Genomic DNA, 13,535 nt, shown 5'->3' on the forward strand with positions numbered 1-13,535 from the left:
TGGGCCGAATGGCCTCATTCTGTACTGTAGGGTTTCTATGATTCGATGATTGATGGGCTGAATGGCCTCTTTCTGCTCTGTAGGAATTCTATGACTGTCCTGATTATTAACAAAGTGCTGAATCGTTGTTGTTGGAAGTGCTATCAAGTGGCATTTGCACAGCAATACCCTGTTCACTTATGTTCAGTTTGAGTTCTGCCAAGGCCACTTGGCTCCAGACTGCATTATAGCCTTTATTCAAACAAGGACAAAAGAGCTGAACTCAATAAGTGAGGTGGGGTGACTGCCCTTGGGTATCAAGGCAGCATTTGGCCAAGAGTAGTGTCAAACAACCTGGGCAACATTGAGGTCAATGGACTTCAGGGGGAAAGTTCTCTGCTGTTTAGAGTAATTTTCTCACATAAAAGGTTTTGGTTATTGGAGGCCAATCATCAAATGTTCCTCAGTGCAGTAAGGTCCAACCATCTTCAGCTGCTTCATCAATGACTTCCCTTTAACACAAGGTTAGAAGTGGGGATGTTTGGTGATGATTGTGCAGTGTTTACAACCACTCCTGACTGCTCAGATACTGAAGCATCTGTGCCCATATGCAGCAAGACCTGGACAACATTCAATGTTCTTTCATCATCACTGGGTGAAAATCATGGAACTTCCTCCTTAACAGCATAGTGAGTGTACTTACACCACATGGACTGCAGTGCTTCAAACGTGAGGGCTTACCATCATTGTCTCGAGAGTAATTGAAGCTTGATCTTGGTTTCAGATAAAGCTCGGCACAACATCGTGGGCCGAAGGGCCTGTTCTGTGCTGTTCTATGTCTATGTAATTAGGCATAGGCAATAAATGCTGGCTGTGCATTCCACCCATTGTGGGCAGCACGGTGGCACAGTGGTTAGCCAGTGACCCGGTTCAATTCCCGGTTTGGGTGACTACCTGTGCAGTCTGTATGTTTCCCCGTGTCTGTATGGGTTTCCTCCGAGTCCTCCAGTTTCCTCCCACAGTCTGAAAGACGCGTAGGTTAGGTGCATTGGCCATGCTAAATTTTCACTCAGTGTACTCGAACGGGCGCCAGTGTGTGGTGACCAGGAGATTTTCACAGTAACAGCCTACTTGTGACACTAATAAACTTTTTTTAAAATCCAGAATGAACATAAAGTGCATATCCAAGTACTGTTAATTGCCTCTACCAGCCTGAAGAGTTGACGGGTTCCAGCCCACCACCATCATCTGGTTAGAAACCTCTCAATTCTCTCTAAACCACCTGTCAATAACTTTAAACCTATGCCCCAGGTTATTGATTAACCTCACTGATCAAGGAAAAAAGGTCCTTCTTTCTGGACCCAATTAAATCTCCCTTCAGCCTCATCTGTCCCAAATAAAATAACACCAGCTTTTCCAAACTTCTTTACTGGTAATAACATCCCTGTAAATCTTTCTAGTATCATCACATTCTTCCTATATTTCAGACAGCAGTTTGCACTGTGCAACACAGTGCTCTTTGTGGACAAATTAGCTTCAATAGCAACAAATGGCACCCAAGCAGTAGGAGAATGGCAGCACAAGCAGAGGGTTAATGTCCTTTAGCAATGAACACAGTGATCTGTCTAGACTTGAAGCACACTGTTTACCAACGATTGGTCTAAACTCAACTCCTTACCACAGCTCACACTGGGAAAAATATTCCTTAATGTATTTGCCAACTTGCCCATCTGTGCTCTTTGCTAAACAACTTCAGAAAATTTGCAGGAAATCCAGACTGCAGCTCAAGCAGAAACTGATTCCAATCCATCAGCACAAAAGCTGTGCTGTCATACCCCACACACGGCTCTGCAACTGCATCACTACCCACTCCATCACTTTTCGTTCTTTACAGCTCTTTAAGGAGAGATGGTGGTATATCAGTAATGTCACTGAGTAATGATAATTTTCAGAGAGCCAGGTTAATGTTCTGGGGACATGGATTCAAATCCCACCATGGCAGCTGATGGAATCCCAATTTAATTAATAAAGCCAGTCTCAGCAACAGTGACCATGAAATTACTGACTGTGATAAAAACCCACCTGATTTATTAACCTTCTTCAGGGAAAGAAATTCTGCCATCCACACCTGGCCTGGCCTACATGTGACTGCAGACCCACAGCAATGTGATTAACTCTTAATTGCCCTCTGAAATGACCCAGCAAATCAATCCGTCCAAGGGCAGTTAGGGATGAGCAACAAATGCTGGCCTTGGCAGAGGCGCCCACATCCCACAAATAATACATTTTAAAATGATTATGCATTGATCAATACTCATATCAAACTTATTACAAAAGCTCAGCCTCTCGGTTGGTCACTTCACTGTACATCATCTTTCCGCTGTGTAGATTTAGAGCACAATCCCTCCTGTAATCAAATTCCTTGAAATCACAATATGACTAAATGCATTTTGCCAACATAGCAGAGCTGTGAACACAATATCTTGTCCCAGTGCACAAGTCTTGTGCAGTCCAGACCAGCTCTCCTCTCCACCATTACCCATCCATTCAGGCAATTATATCAGGCTGACTCCCAAACTGCTGCAACAGGACCAAACAAGATCTGATGTGAGAAGATTCAATGTTAAAGGGGGACACATATTTCTGGAAGTAGTGTTTATTGATGAGTTTGCACTCAGTAGCCCTGCAGTTTAAAGCTACCACAGTAATATAACTGAAAAATGTGCATAGTTTGACAGAACAAATAAGAAATGTGCAGGGGAAACGAGCCACAGGTTTCCAGAACCTCAGTAAATGCGACGTGAATTTATAATCACCCAGACGCACAATGAAAAATGGAATCATCAACTCCCGGTTTCAGCTGCCAATCACAGTGTTAACCATTTAAACGTAGTATACAGCAAAAAATCCTGCAGGTTCTGAGAGATAATTCAGTACAAATCCCCTTCATATACGGTGCTCCATTAGGTAGAAATCTACAGCCTCTATTTATAGATCTTTGTGACACACAAATAAAACTGATTTAAAATAATTTTAAAAAGGAAACAACTATATCATCATAGCTCTCATCAGATAATAGATTTTCTCACGATTATACATCATATATATTGTGTATTACATTTCAAGCCCATTTAAAAGAATGGGAATCTTACAATCTACAGTAATAAGTGTTTTACACTCTGAATTGTGTATGTGAAATGGAGACCTCTAATGTTATAGATCAGTAGTTGGAAGATTGGCTGAATGTGCCGTGTTTGGCCCGGTTTAGCATCTGGTGTTAGATCTGCATCTGCTCCAGATACTTGTAGGTTGGGTTTTCATACCCATGGTTTTGCATCTTGTTCAAGTGGCGTTCCTCTGGGGTTAACATGGGATCAACCTGTTAAAAACAAAGAATGGCATTTTACAGAATCCAGGTCACACTCAATTCTGGAAAAAAAACAAAAGCGTTGATACTGAAATTCTGCGAGAATTAACCAAAGTCTCTCTTGCATACTGGCACCAATTTTGCCACCTTTGTAAGTTAGGATTCTAGTTAAAGAACCGGTGCCAGATGAACATAGGCTAATCAAGGTTCCAAGCCAATCCACCTAAGAATGGCTTATAGCAGATCAAAGAAAGGACTTTAAGAAAAGTTTGATATAAGATCAAAATGTTTCTTCATTTTTATTTTGTTCCTGGGAAATAATGAAGTTTTACACCTGATGAGAATGTTGTATTTATCAAATTAATTTGTTCGACCATTGCAGCTTCTCACATTTACCTGCCCTATTGAATAGAAACATCGAAAATAGGAGGAGCCCATTTGGCCCTTCGAGCCTGCTACACCATTCATTGTGATCATGGCTGATCATCCAACTCAGCAGCCTGATCCCACTTTTCCCCATATTATAGAAACATGGAAAACGGGTGCAGGAGTGGGCCATTCGGCCCTTCGAGCATGCATCACCATTCAATATGATCATGGCTGATCATGCACTTTCAGTATTCTACTCGTTTTCTCTCCATACTCCTTGATCCCTTTAGCCACAAGGGCCACACCCAGCTCCCCCTTGAACATATCTAACGAACCAACCCAACAGCTTTCTGTGATAGAGAATTCCACAGGTTCACAGTGAAGAAGTTCTTCCTCATCTCAGTCCTGAATGGTTTACCCCTTATTCTTAGACAGTGACCCCTAGTTCTGGTCTTCCCCAACATCAGGAACATTCTTCCCGTATCTAGCCTGTCCAGTCCCATCATGATTTTATAGTTTATATCCTTTGATCCCTTCAGACCCAAGTGCTATATCCAACTCCTTTTTGAAAATAGACAATGTTTTGGCATCAACCACTTTGTGTGATGGCGAAACCCACAGGGTGACCACTCGAGGTGAAGCCATTTCTCCTCATCTCAGTCCTAAATGGTTTATCCCCATATCCTCAGTCTGTGACCCCAGTTCTGGACTCCCCTTGCCATTGGGAACATCCATCCTGCATATACCCTGTCTAATCCTGTTCAACTTTTATAGGTTTCAATGAGATTCCCCCTTTATTCTTCTAAACTCCAGCAAATATAATCCTGCCTTAATCTCTCCTCATACGTCAGTCCCGCCATCCCATGAATCAGGCTGGTAAAGCTTCGCTGCACACCCTCCAAAGCAAGAACAGAGCTGAAGACTATAGAAAATAGGATGAGACTTATACTGTTGTGGTGATGAGGTGGAGCTGGGGAGGGCGGAGGCTGGAGAGAGAACCAGGAGAATTAGGAGTCAAATTTAGCAAAGACATTACAGGCAGAGATGGGAGAGTTTCTAATGAGGAATAAAGAAAAGGCAGAGAAACCAAGCAAACACTGCGTGTCAGTCTTCGGGGAGCCAGTGTGTGAGGGTGTTCCATTACCCAGTGGGTGTCAGCGTGGAAGGGAGTTCCATTTCCCACTGGCTGCCTGTGTGGGAGAGTGTTCCATTACCCAGTGGTACCAGTGTGGGAGAGTGTTCCATTACCCAGTGGTACCAGTGTGGGAGAGTGTTCCATTACCCAGTGGTACCAGTGTGGGAGGGTGTTCCATTACCCAGTGGTACCAGTGTGGGAGAGTGTTCCATTACCCAGTGGTACCAGTGTGGGAGAGTGCTCCATTACCCAGTGGTACCAGTGTGGGAGAGTGTTCCATTACCCAGTGGTACCAGTGTGGGAGAGTGTTCCATTACCCAGTGGTACCAGTGTGGGAGAGTGTTCCATTACCCAGTGGTATCAGTGTGGGAGAGTGTTCCATTCTATCTAATTTCCATGAATGTAAAACTCCAGAATTAAAGTTTATATGACATCGAAAGATGCAAGTTGTGATATTAATTCTTAACATTTTCAGGTTAGGTGTCAAGAGGAAGCACTGCTCCAATGAATTTTAATACTCCTTTCAAGCAGAATGGAGCTTGGAGAACAGCCTGAAAATACTGTAAGCAGCACTTCCAACCCATGCTCCTTAGGCTGGCAGCTGAGAGGCTGAATCTCCACCAAGTTTCAGTGAGCTGCCACCAGGAAATGGATATGAACTTTTCACACCAACACACCTTGGACAGTGAAAAGTCCAGCTACCATGTATGTCATTTCACAAGCTTGTGTGCAGACTGCAAAGAGCATTATGAGCTGTGTAACATTAGGATTACGCATCTGTCCTTGGTCCTGGCAGCCAGCTGAAGGGATAAATTGAGGGTGTCACACAAGATGAAAAATGTTTTCTTTCCACAGCACATTTATAACAGGACTGTAAAGAGATACCTTCACACTGAAGGTTTATTCGACGTGCTCACCTCTACAATGCCATGGCTGATGGTGCCATATTGCCTCTTGCGTAGCATCACCAAGCTGATGACAATCACCGTGGCTACGGCAACTGCAATCACCAACATTCCAATCAGAGCACTGCTGCTTAAGCTGAAGCCATCTTGCATATTCCCATCAGTGTCCTAGAGAAACGCAAACATTTAGTACAGTGGTCTATCTTGGGAGCAATCCCTCCAACCTTGACTGAATGTTTGTTAAAATAAATGTAGCACTTTTAGTTATATGCAGAGGAAAAATAAATTTGTGTAAGCCCGATTAAAATTCTCAAGGAAGAGCAAGTTGGATAAACAGAATCAGTACTTTGCCACCAGGATCTTATCCAACGTTACAATTCCTTTTCTGCATAATCTCATGCACAATTTGCAAAAGAGGTATACACTGTTTTATTCATGGTATCATTACTTTCTGAAGCACAAGTTATTCCCAAATATACATCAGTTTGATTTAATGAGATAAAGATGAGCAACTGAAGAATCAAAGTGAAAACTAGATGCCATAATACGGATTGGATCTCACTCAACCTTCCCACCAGGATGTGCTGTCCATACCATGTCATCGTCTCCTCCACTGACTCGTTCCGCATTGAAAATCATTTCTTTCACATCAAAGCTCTCGTCAATTACCTGAGGAGGAGGGAGACACAGCTATTAGAGTTAATATATGCAATTACCATAACAATACACCTGCTGAGCTATCAGGTTATCATTAGCAACAACTGAAACAGCAGCAGGCCATTCAGCCACTGGAGCCTGTTCCAACTTTTCACTAGATCATGGCTGATCTGCAACTCAGCTTCAGTAACCCTTCTTACAACCTCTTGTACTGTACTCCCATTCAAAGGGAAATTAATTTCTATCCACCCTTTCAAGTCACCTAACAGTTTTTTATGTTTCAATGAGGACACCTTCAGATAAAGCTCGGCACAACATGGTGGGCCGAAGTGCCTGTTCTGTGCTGTACTGTTCTATGTTCTAGATAGTACTGACCACTCAGCCTCTCATCACAGAGCTTCCCTCTCATCCCAGAGACCAATTGAGTGAACCTTCGCTGAACTGCAGATATGAGCTGCATGAGCATATTCTTCCTTAAATGTGGAGAGCAAAACTGTGCACAGTATTCCAGGTGTGGTCTCGTCAAAGTCCTGCACACTGTAGTGAGACTTCCATATTCTTGCACTCCAGTTCCTCATTGCAATAAATGTCAACACTCCATTTGCCTTTCTAACCACTTTCTGTACCTGCATGCTAGTTTTGCGTTCATTGTACAAGTACAACAAAGTCTCTCCGAACATCAACAATTACAAGTCCCACACCCTTTAAAAATATTTTGCGTTTCTACTTTCTATTCGCACTGTCAAAAGTGAACCTCAACATATTATACTCCATCTGTCACCTTGGTGTCCATTCACTTAATGTGTTTATATCTCCTTGCAGCCTCTTTGCATCCTCTTCATAACTTATGCTCTCAACTAGCTTTGTATTATCAACAAATTTAGATACATTAATATAGATTTTAAATCGTGGCGGCCCCAGCACTGATCTTGAGACACACCAGTAGTCACAGCTTGCCAACTTGAAAATGGCCCATTCACTCCTGCTCTTTGCTTCCTGTCTGTGAACCAATCCTCTATCCATGTGAATATATTAACCCAATTCCATGAGCCCTTATCTTGCAAATTCACCTTTTGTGTTTTCACCTTATCTAATGTCGTTAGAAAATTAGAGAAAATCTTTTATCTAACATACAAACCACATCCTCAAAAAACTCATCAAACACCATTTCACTTTTGTAAGACAGACCAACTTTGTCTGGTTTTACGATGATTTTCTAATGTATTGTTAAGATTATTTTAATCATCTACTGCAGCATTTTTCAAGTAACCGATGTCAGGCTAACGAGCTGTAGTCTGTTTTCTCTCTTGCTCCTCTAACTTCCAGTATGTCAATCTAAGGAATTTGGGAAAATCATAACAGCACATCTACTTGCTCTGGATCTATCTCGTTTCGAACCTCGGATGTAGGGCATAAGGTTTGAGGTTTTAGTCCCTTAAATTTCGCCAATTTTTTTCTCTGCTGATATTAATTATCGAAAGTGTTTCACTCTGAGCTTGCAGGTTACCCTCTATTTCTGGCTGGCGTTTGTCATTTCACCTATGAAGATGGACACAAAATATTTTAACAATGTATCTGCCTTTTCCTCACTCCCCATGATAACTTTCCTATCTCTGATTCTAAGGGACCAACATTTACTACCACAACCTATTTATGTTGTGGTAGTAAATGCGGCACGGTAGCACAGTGGTTAGCACTGCTGCTTCACAGCTCCAGGGTCCCGGGTTCGATTCCCGGCTCGGGTCACTGTCTGTGTGGAGTTTGCACATTCTCCTCGTGTCTGCGTGGGTTTCCTCCGGGTGCTCCGGTTTCCTCCCACAGTCCAAAGATGTGCGGGTTAGGTTGATTGGTCAGGTTAAAAATTGTCCCTGAGATGTGTAGTTAGAGGGATTAGCGGGTAAATATGTGGGGGTAGGGCCTGGGTGGGATTGTGGTCGGTGCAGACTCGATGGGCCGAATGGCCTCCTTCTGCACTGTAGGGTTTCTATGTTTCTATGTACTTCTAAAAGCTATTCCAGTTTGTTCTAATATTCCTGACAAGTTTACCCTTTCAAAGAACAAAGAACAGTACAGCACAGGTACAGGCCCTTCAGCCCTCCAAGCCTGCACTGATCATGACCGAGCATTTGACAAGGTGCCGCATCAAAGACTGCTACGTAAGATAAAGGTGCACGGCATTACGGGTAATGTATTAGCATGGATAGAGGATTGGTTAACTAACAGAAAGCAAAGAGCGGGGTAAATGGGTGTTTTTCTGGTTGGCGATCAGTGACGGGACCGCAATTGTTTACGATTTACATAGATGATTTGGAGTTGGGGACCAAGTGTAGTGTGTCAAAATTCGCAGATGACACGAAGATGGGTGGAAAAGCAAAGTGTGCAGAGAACGTTGAAAGTCTGCAGAGGAATATAGATAGTCTAAATGAGTGGGCGAGGATCTGGCAGATGGAGTACAATGTTGGCAAATGTGAGGTCATCCATTTTGGTAGGAATAACAGCAAAATGGACTATAATTTAAATGGTAAAAAATTGCAACATGCTGCTGTGCAGAGGGACCTGGGTGTCCTTGTGCAGGAATCACAAGGAGTTGGTTTGCTGGTGCAGCAGGTAATTAAGAAGGCAAATGGAATTTTGTCCTTCATTGCTAGAGGGATGGAGTTTTAAAACAGCAAGGTTATGTTGCAGCTGTGTAAGGTGCTGGTGAGGCCACACCTGGAGTACTGTGTACAGTTTTGGTCTCCTTACTTGAGAAAGGATATACTGGCACTGGAGGGGGTGCAGAGGAGATTCACAAGGTTGATTCCGGAGTCGAGAGGGTTGGCTTATGAGGAGAGACTGAGTAGACTGGGGCTATACTCATTGGAATTCAAAAGAATGAGGGGCGATCTCAAAGAAACATATAAGATTATAGAAACATAGAAAACTACAGCACAAAACAGGCCCTTCGGCCCCACAAGTTGTGCCGAACATATCCCTACCTATAACCCTCCATCCTATTAAGTCCCATGTACTCATCCAGGAGTCTCTTAAAAGGCCCTATTGAGTTTGCCTCCACCACCACTGACGGCAGCCGATTCCACTCGCCCACCACCCTCTGTGAAAAACTTCGCCCTAACATTTCCCCTGTACCTACACCCCAGCACCTTAAACCTGTGTCCTCTCGTAGCAGCCATTTCCACCCTGGGAAAAAGCCTCTGAGAGTCCACCCGATCTATGCCTCTCAACATCTTATACACCTCTATTAGGTCTCCTCTCATCCTACGTCTCTCCAAGGAGAAAAGACCGAGCTCCCTCAGCCCATCCTCATAAGACATGCCACTCAATCCAGGCAACATCCTTGTAAATCTCCTCTGCACCCTTTCAATCTTTTCCACATCCTTCCTGTAATGAGGCGACCAGAACTGAGCACAGTACTCCAAGTGGGGTCTGACGAGGGTCTTATATAGCTGCATCATTATCCCCGGACTCCTAAACTCAATCCCTCGATTGATAAAGGCCAGCATACCATACGCCTTCTTAACCACCTCCTCCACCTGCGGGGCTGATTTTAAAGTCCTATGGACCCGGACCCCAAGGTCCTTCTGATCCTCCACAGTACTAAGAGTCTTTCCCTTTATATTGTACTCCTTCATCCCATTTGACCTGCCAAAATGGAGCACTACGCATTTATCTGGGTTGAAGTCCATCTGCCACTTCTCCGCCCAGTCTTGCATCCTATCTATGTCCCTCTGTAACTTCTGACATCCCTCCAGACTATCCACAACCCCACCAACCTTCATGTTGTCGGCCAACTTACCAACCCATCCCTCCACTTCCTCATCCAGGTAATTTATGAAAATGACAAACAGCAAGGGTCCCAGAACAGAAGGGAAGGGAATTATGAAGGGAATAGATAAGATAGAAGCAGGGAAGCTGGCGGATGAAACTAGAACTAGGGGGCATAGCCTCAAAATAAGGGGAAGCAGATTTAGGACCGAGTTGAGGAGGAACTTCTTCACACAAAGGACTGTGAATCTGTGGAATTCCCTGCTCTGCGAAGCAGTTGAGGCTACCTCATTATATGTTTTTAAGGCAAGGATAGATAAATTTTTGAACAGTAAAGGAATTAAGGGTTATGGTGAGCAGGCGGGTAAGTGGAGCTGAGTCCACAAAAAGATCAGCCATGATTTTATTGAATGGTGGAGCAGGCTCGAGGGGCCAGGTGGCCTACTCCTGCTCCTAGTTCTTATGATGCCTGCCTAAAACTAAAACCATGTGCACTTACAGAGTCCGTATCCTTCCATTCCCAACCTATTCATGTATTTGTCTAGATGCTCCTTAAGTGCCGCTATCGCACCTGCTCCCGCCACCTCCCCTGGCAGCGCTTTCCAGACATTCACCACCCTCTGTGTAAAAAAGCATGCCTCACACATCTCCTCTAAACTTTTCCCCAAGCACCTTAAACCTATGTTCCCTAATACTTGACTTTTCTAACCGAGGAAAGAGCATCTGACTATCCACTCTGTCCATGCCACTCATTATCTTGAACCATCTATCAGGATGCCCCGCAACCTCTGTCGTTCCAGTGAGAACAAATCAAGTTTCTCCAACCTCTCCTCATAGCTGATGCCCTCCAGACCAGGCAACATCCTGGGAAACCTCTTCAGTACCCCCTCCAAAGCCTCCACATCCTTCTGGTGGTGTGGCGCCAAGAATCGTATACAATATTCCAAATGAGGCCGAACTAAGGTTCTGTGCAACATGCAGATGCAGCACGACCTGCCAATTTGTATACACAATGCCCCGACCAATGAGGGAAAGCATGCCATATGCCTTCTTGACTACCTTATCCACCTGCGTTGCCACTTTCAGTGATTGGTGGACATGTAAGCCCAGATCTCTCTGCCTGTCAATGCTCCTAAGCGTTCTACCATTTACTGTATAATTCCTACATTCAATGGACCTTTCAAAATGCATTACCTCAATTGTACAAATTCAATTCCATCTGCTATTTCTCCGCCCAAGTCTCCAACTGGTCTATATCTTGTATCTGCTCTGACAATCCTCTTCACTATCCACAACTTCACCAATTTTTGTGCTGTCTATGAATGTACTACATTTTCCTCCAAATCATTTATATATACTACAAACAATAAAGGGGTGGTGGGGGGGAGGGAGAGAGGGGTGGTGGGGGGGAGGGAGGGGACGGAAAAGGGGGGGGGGTGGGCGGCGGGGGGAGGGAGAGGGGGTTCGCGGGGGGAGGGAGAGGGGGTTCGCGGGGGGAGGGAGAGGGGGTTTGCGGGGGGAGGGAGAGGGGGTTCGCGGGGGGAGGGAGAGGGGGTTCGCGGGGGAAGGGAGAGGGGGTTCGCGGGGAGGGAGAGGGGGTTCGCGGGGGGAGTGAGAGGGAGTTCGCGGGGGAGTGAGAGGGAGTTCGCGGGGGGAGTGAGAGGGAGTTCGCGGGGGGAGTGAGAGGGAGTCCGCGGGAGCAGGCAGAGGCGGTCCGCGGGAGCAGGCAGAGGCGGTCCGCGGGGGGGAGTGAGGGGGGGTCCGCGGGGGGAGTGAGGGGTGGTGCGCGGGGGGAGTTCGCGGGGGGAGTGAGGGGGGGTTCGCGGGGGGAGTGAGGAGGGGTCGCGGGGGGAGTGAGAGGGTGTTCGCGGGGGGAGTTCGCGGGGGGAGTGAGGGGGGTTCGCGGGGGGAGTGAGGGGGGTTCGCGGGGGGAGTGAGGGGGGGTTCGCGGGGGGAGTGAGGGGGGGTTCGCGGGGGGAGTGAGGGGGGGTTCGCGGGGGGAGTGAGGGGGGGTTCGCGGGGGAGTGAGGGGGGGTTCGCGGGGGGAGTGAGGGGGGGTTCGCGGGGGGAGTGAGGGGGGGTTCGCGGGGGGAGGGAGAGGGGGTTCGCGGGGGGAGGGAGAGGGGGTTCGCGGGGGGAGGGAGAGGGGGTTCGCGGGGGGAGGGAGAGGGGGTTCGCGGGGGGAGGGAGAGGGGGTTCGCGGGGGGAGTGACAGGGAGTTCGCGGGGGGAGTGAGGAGGGGTCGCGGGGGGAGTGAGAGGGTGTTCGCGGGGGGAGTGAGGGGGGTTCACGGGGGGAGTGAGGGGGGTTCGCGGGGGAGTGAGGGGGGTTCGCGGGGGGAGTGGGGGGGGGTTCGCGGGGGGAGTGGGGGGGGGTTCGCGGGGGGAGTGAGGGGGGGTTCGCGGGGGGAGTGAGGGGGGGTTCGCGGGGGGAGTGAGGGGGGGTTCGCGGGGGGAGTGAGGGGGGGTTCGCGGGGGGAGTGAGGGGGGTTCGCGGGGGGAGTGAGGGGGGGGTTCGCGGGGGGAGTGAGGGGGGGTTCGCGGGGGGAGTGAGGGGGGGTTCGCGGGGGGAGGGAGAGGGTGTTCGCGGGGGGAGGGAGAGGGGGTTCGCGGGGGAGGGAGAGGGGGTTCGCGGGGGGAGGGAGAGGGGGTTCGCGGGGGGAGGGAGAGGGGGTTCGCGGGGGGAGGGAGAGGGGGTTCGCGGGGGGAGGGAGAGGGGGTTCGCGGGGGGAGGGAGAGGCGGTTCGCGGGGGGAGGGAGAGGGGGTTCGCGGGGGGAGGGAGAGGGGGTTCGCGGGGGGAGGGAGAGGGGGTTCGCGGGGGGAGTGACAGGGAGTTCGCGGGGGGAGTGACAGGGAGTTCGCGGGGGGAGTGACAGGGAGTTTGCGGGGGAGTGAGAGGGAGTTTGCGGGGAGTGAGAGGGAGTTTGCGGGGGAGTGAGAGGGAGTTTGCGGGGAGTGAGAGGGAGTTTGCGGGGGAGTGAGAGGGAGTTTGCGGGGAGTGAGAGGGAGTTTGCGGGGGAGGGAGAGGGGGTTCGCGGGGTGTGAGAGGGAGTTTGCGGGGGAGGGAGATGGGGTTCGCGGGGGAGTGAGAGGGGGTTTGCGGGGGAGGGAGATGGGGTTTGCGGGGGAGGGAGAGGGAGTTCGCGGGGGAGTGAGAGGGGGTTCGCGGGGGGAGTGAGAGGGAGTTTGCGGGGGAGGGAGAGGGGGTTCGCGGGGGAGGGAGAGGGGGTTTGCGGGGAGGGAGATGGGGTTCGCGGGGGAGGGAGATGGGGGTTCATGGGGGGAGGGAGAGGGGGTTCATGGGGGTGTGTGTGAGGGTGTTCGTGGGGGGAGGGAGATGGGTGGTGGTTGCAGGGGA

General features: G+C 48.3%; 1 protein-coding gene across 4 annotated transcripts in view; it reads right to left on the reverse strand.

The window, feature by feature from the left end:
* Positions 1 to 1,395: 1,395 nt before the first annotated feature.
* aplp2 (amyloid beta (A4) precursor-like protein 2) overlaps positions 1,396 to 13,535 on the reverse strand; it is a 193,430-nt gene continuing 181,290 nt past the window's right edge. For all 4 annotated transcript variants that reach the window (XM_078205111.1, XM_078205109.1, XM_078205112.1 and 1 more), the window contains 3 exons: positions 6,350 to 6,424; positions 5,768 to 5,923; positions 1,396 to 3,358 (listed from right to left, as the gene is read on the reverse strand). In XM_078205111.1, the coding sequence (XP_078061237.1) occupies positions 3,257 to 3,358; positions 5,768 to 5,923; positions 6,350 to 6,424 (333 nt within the window). In that variant the 3' untranslated portion in view covers positions 1,396 to 3,256. The remainder of the gene's footprint in view (positions 3,359 to 5,767; positions 5,924 to 6,349; positions 6,425 to 13,535) is intronic.

The sequence above is a fragment of the Mustelus asterias genome, unplaced genomic scaffold (genome assembly GCF_964213995.1).
Source record: "Mustelus asterias unplaced genomic scaffold, sMusAst1.hap1.1 HAP1_SCAFFOLD_564, whole genome shotgun sequence".
NCBI lineage: Eukaryota > Metazoa > Chordata > Chondrichthyes > Carcharhiniformes > Triakidae > Mustelus > Mustelus asterias.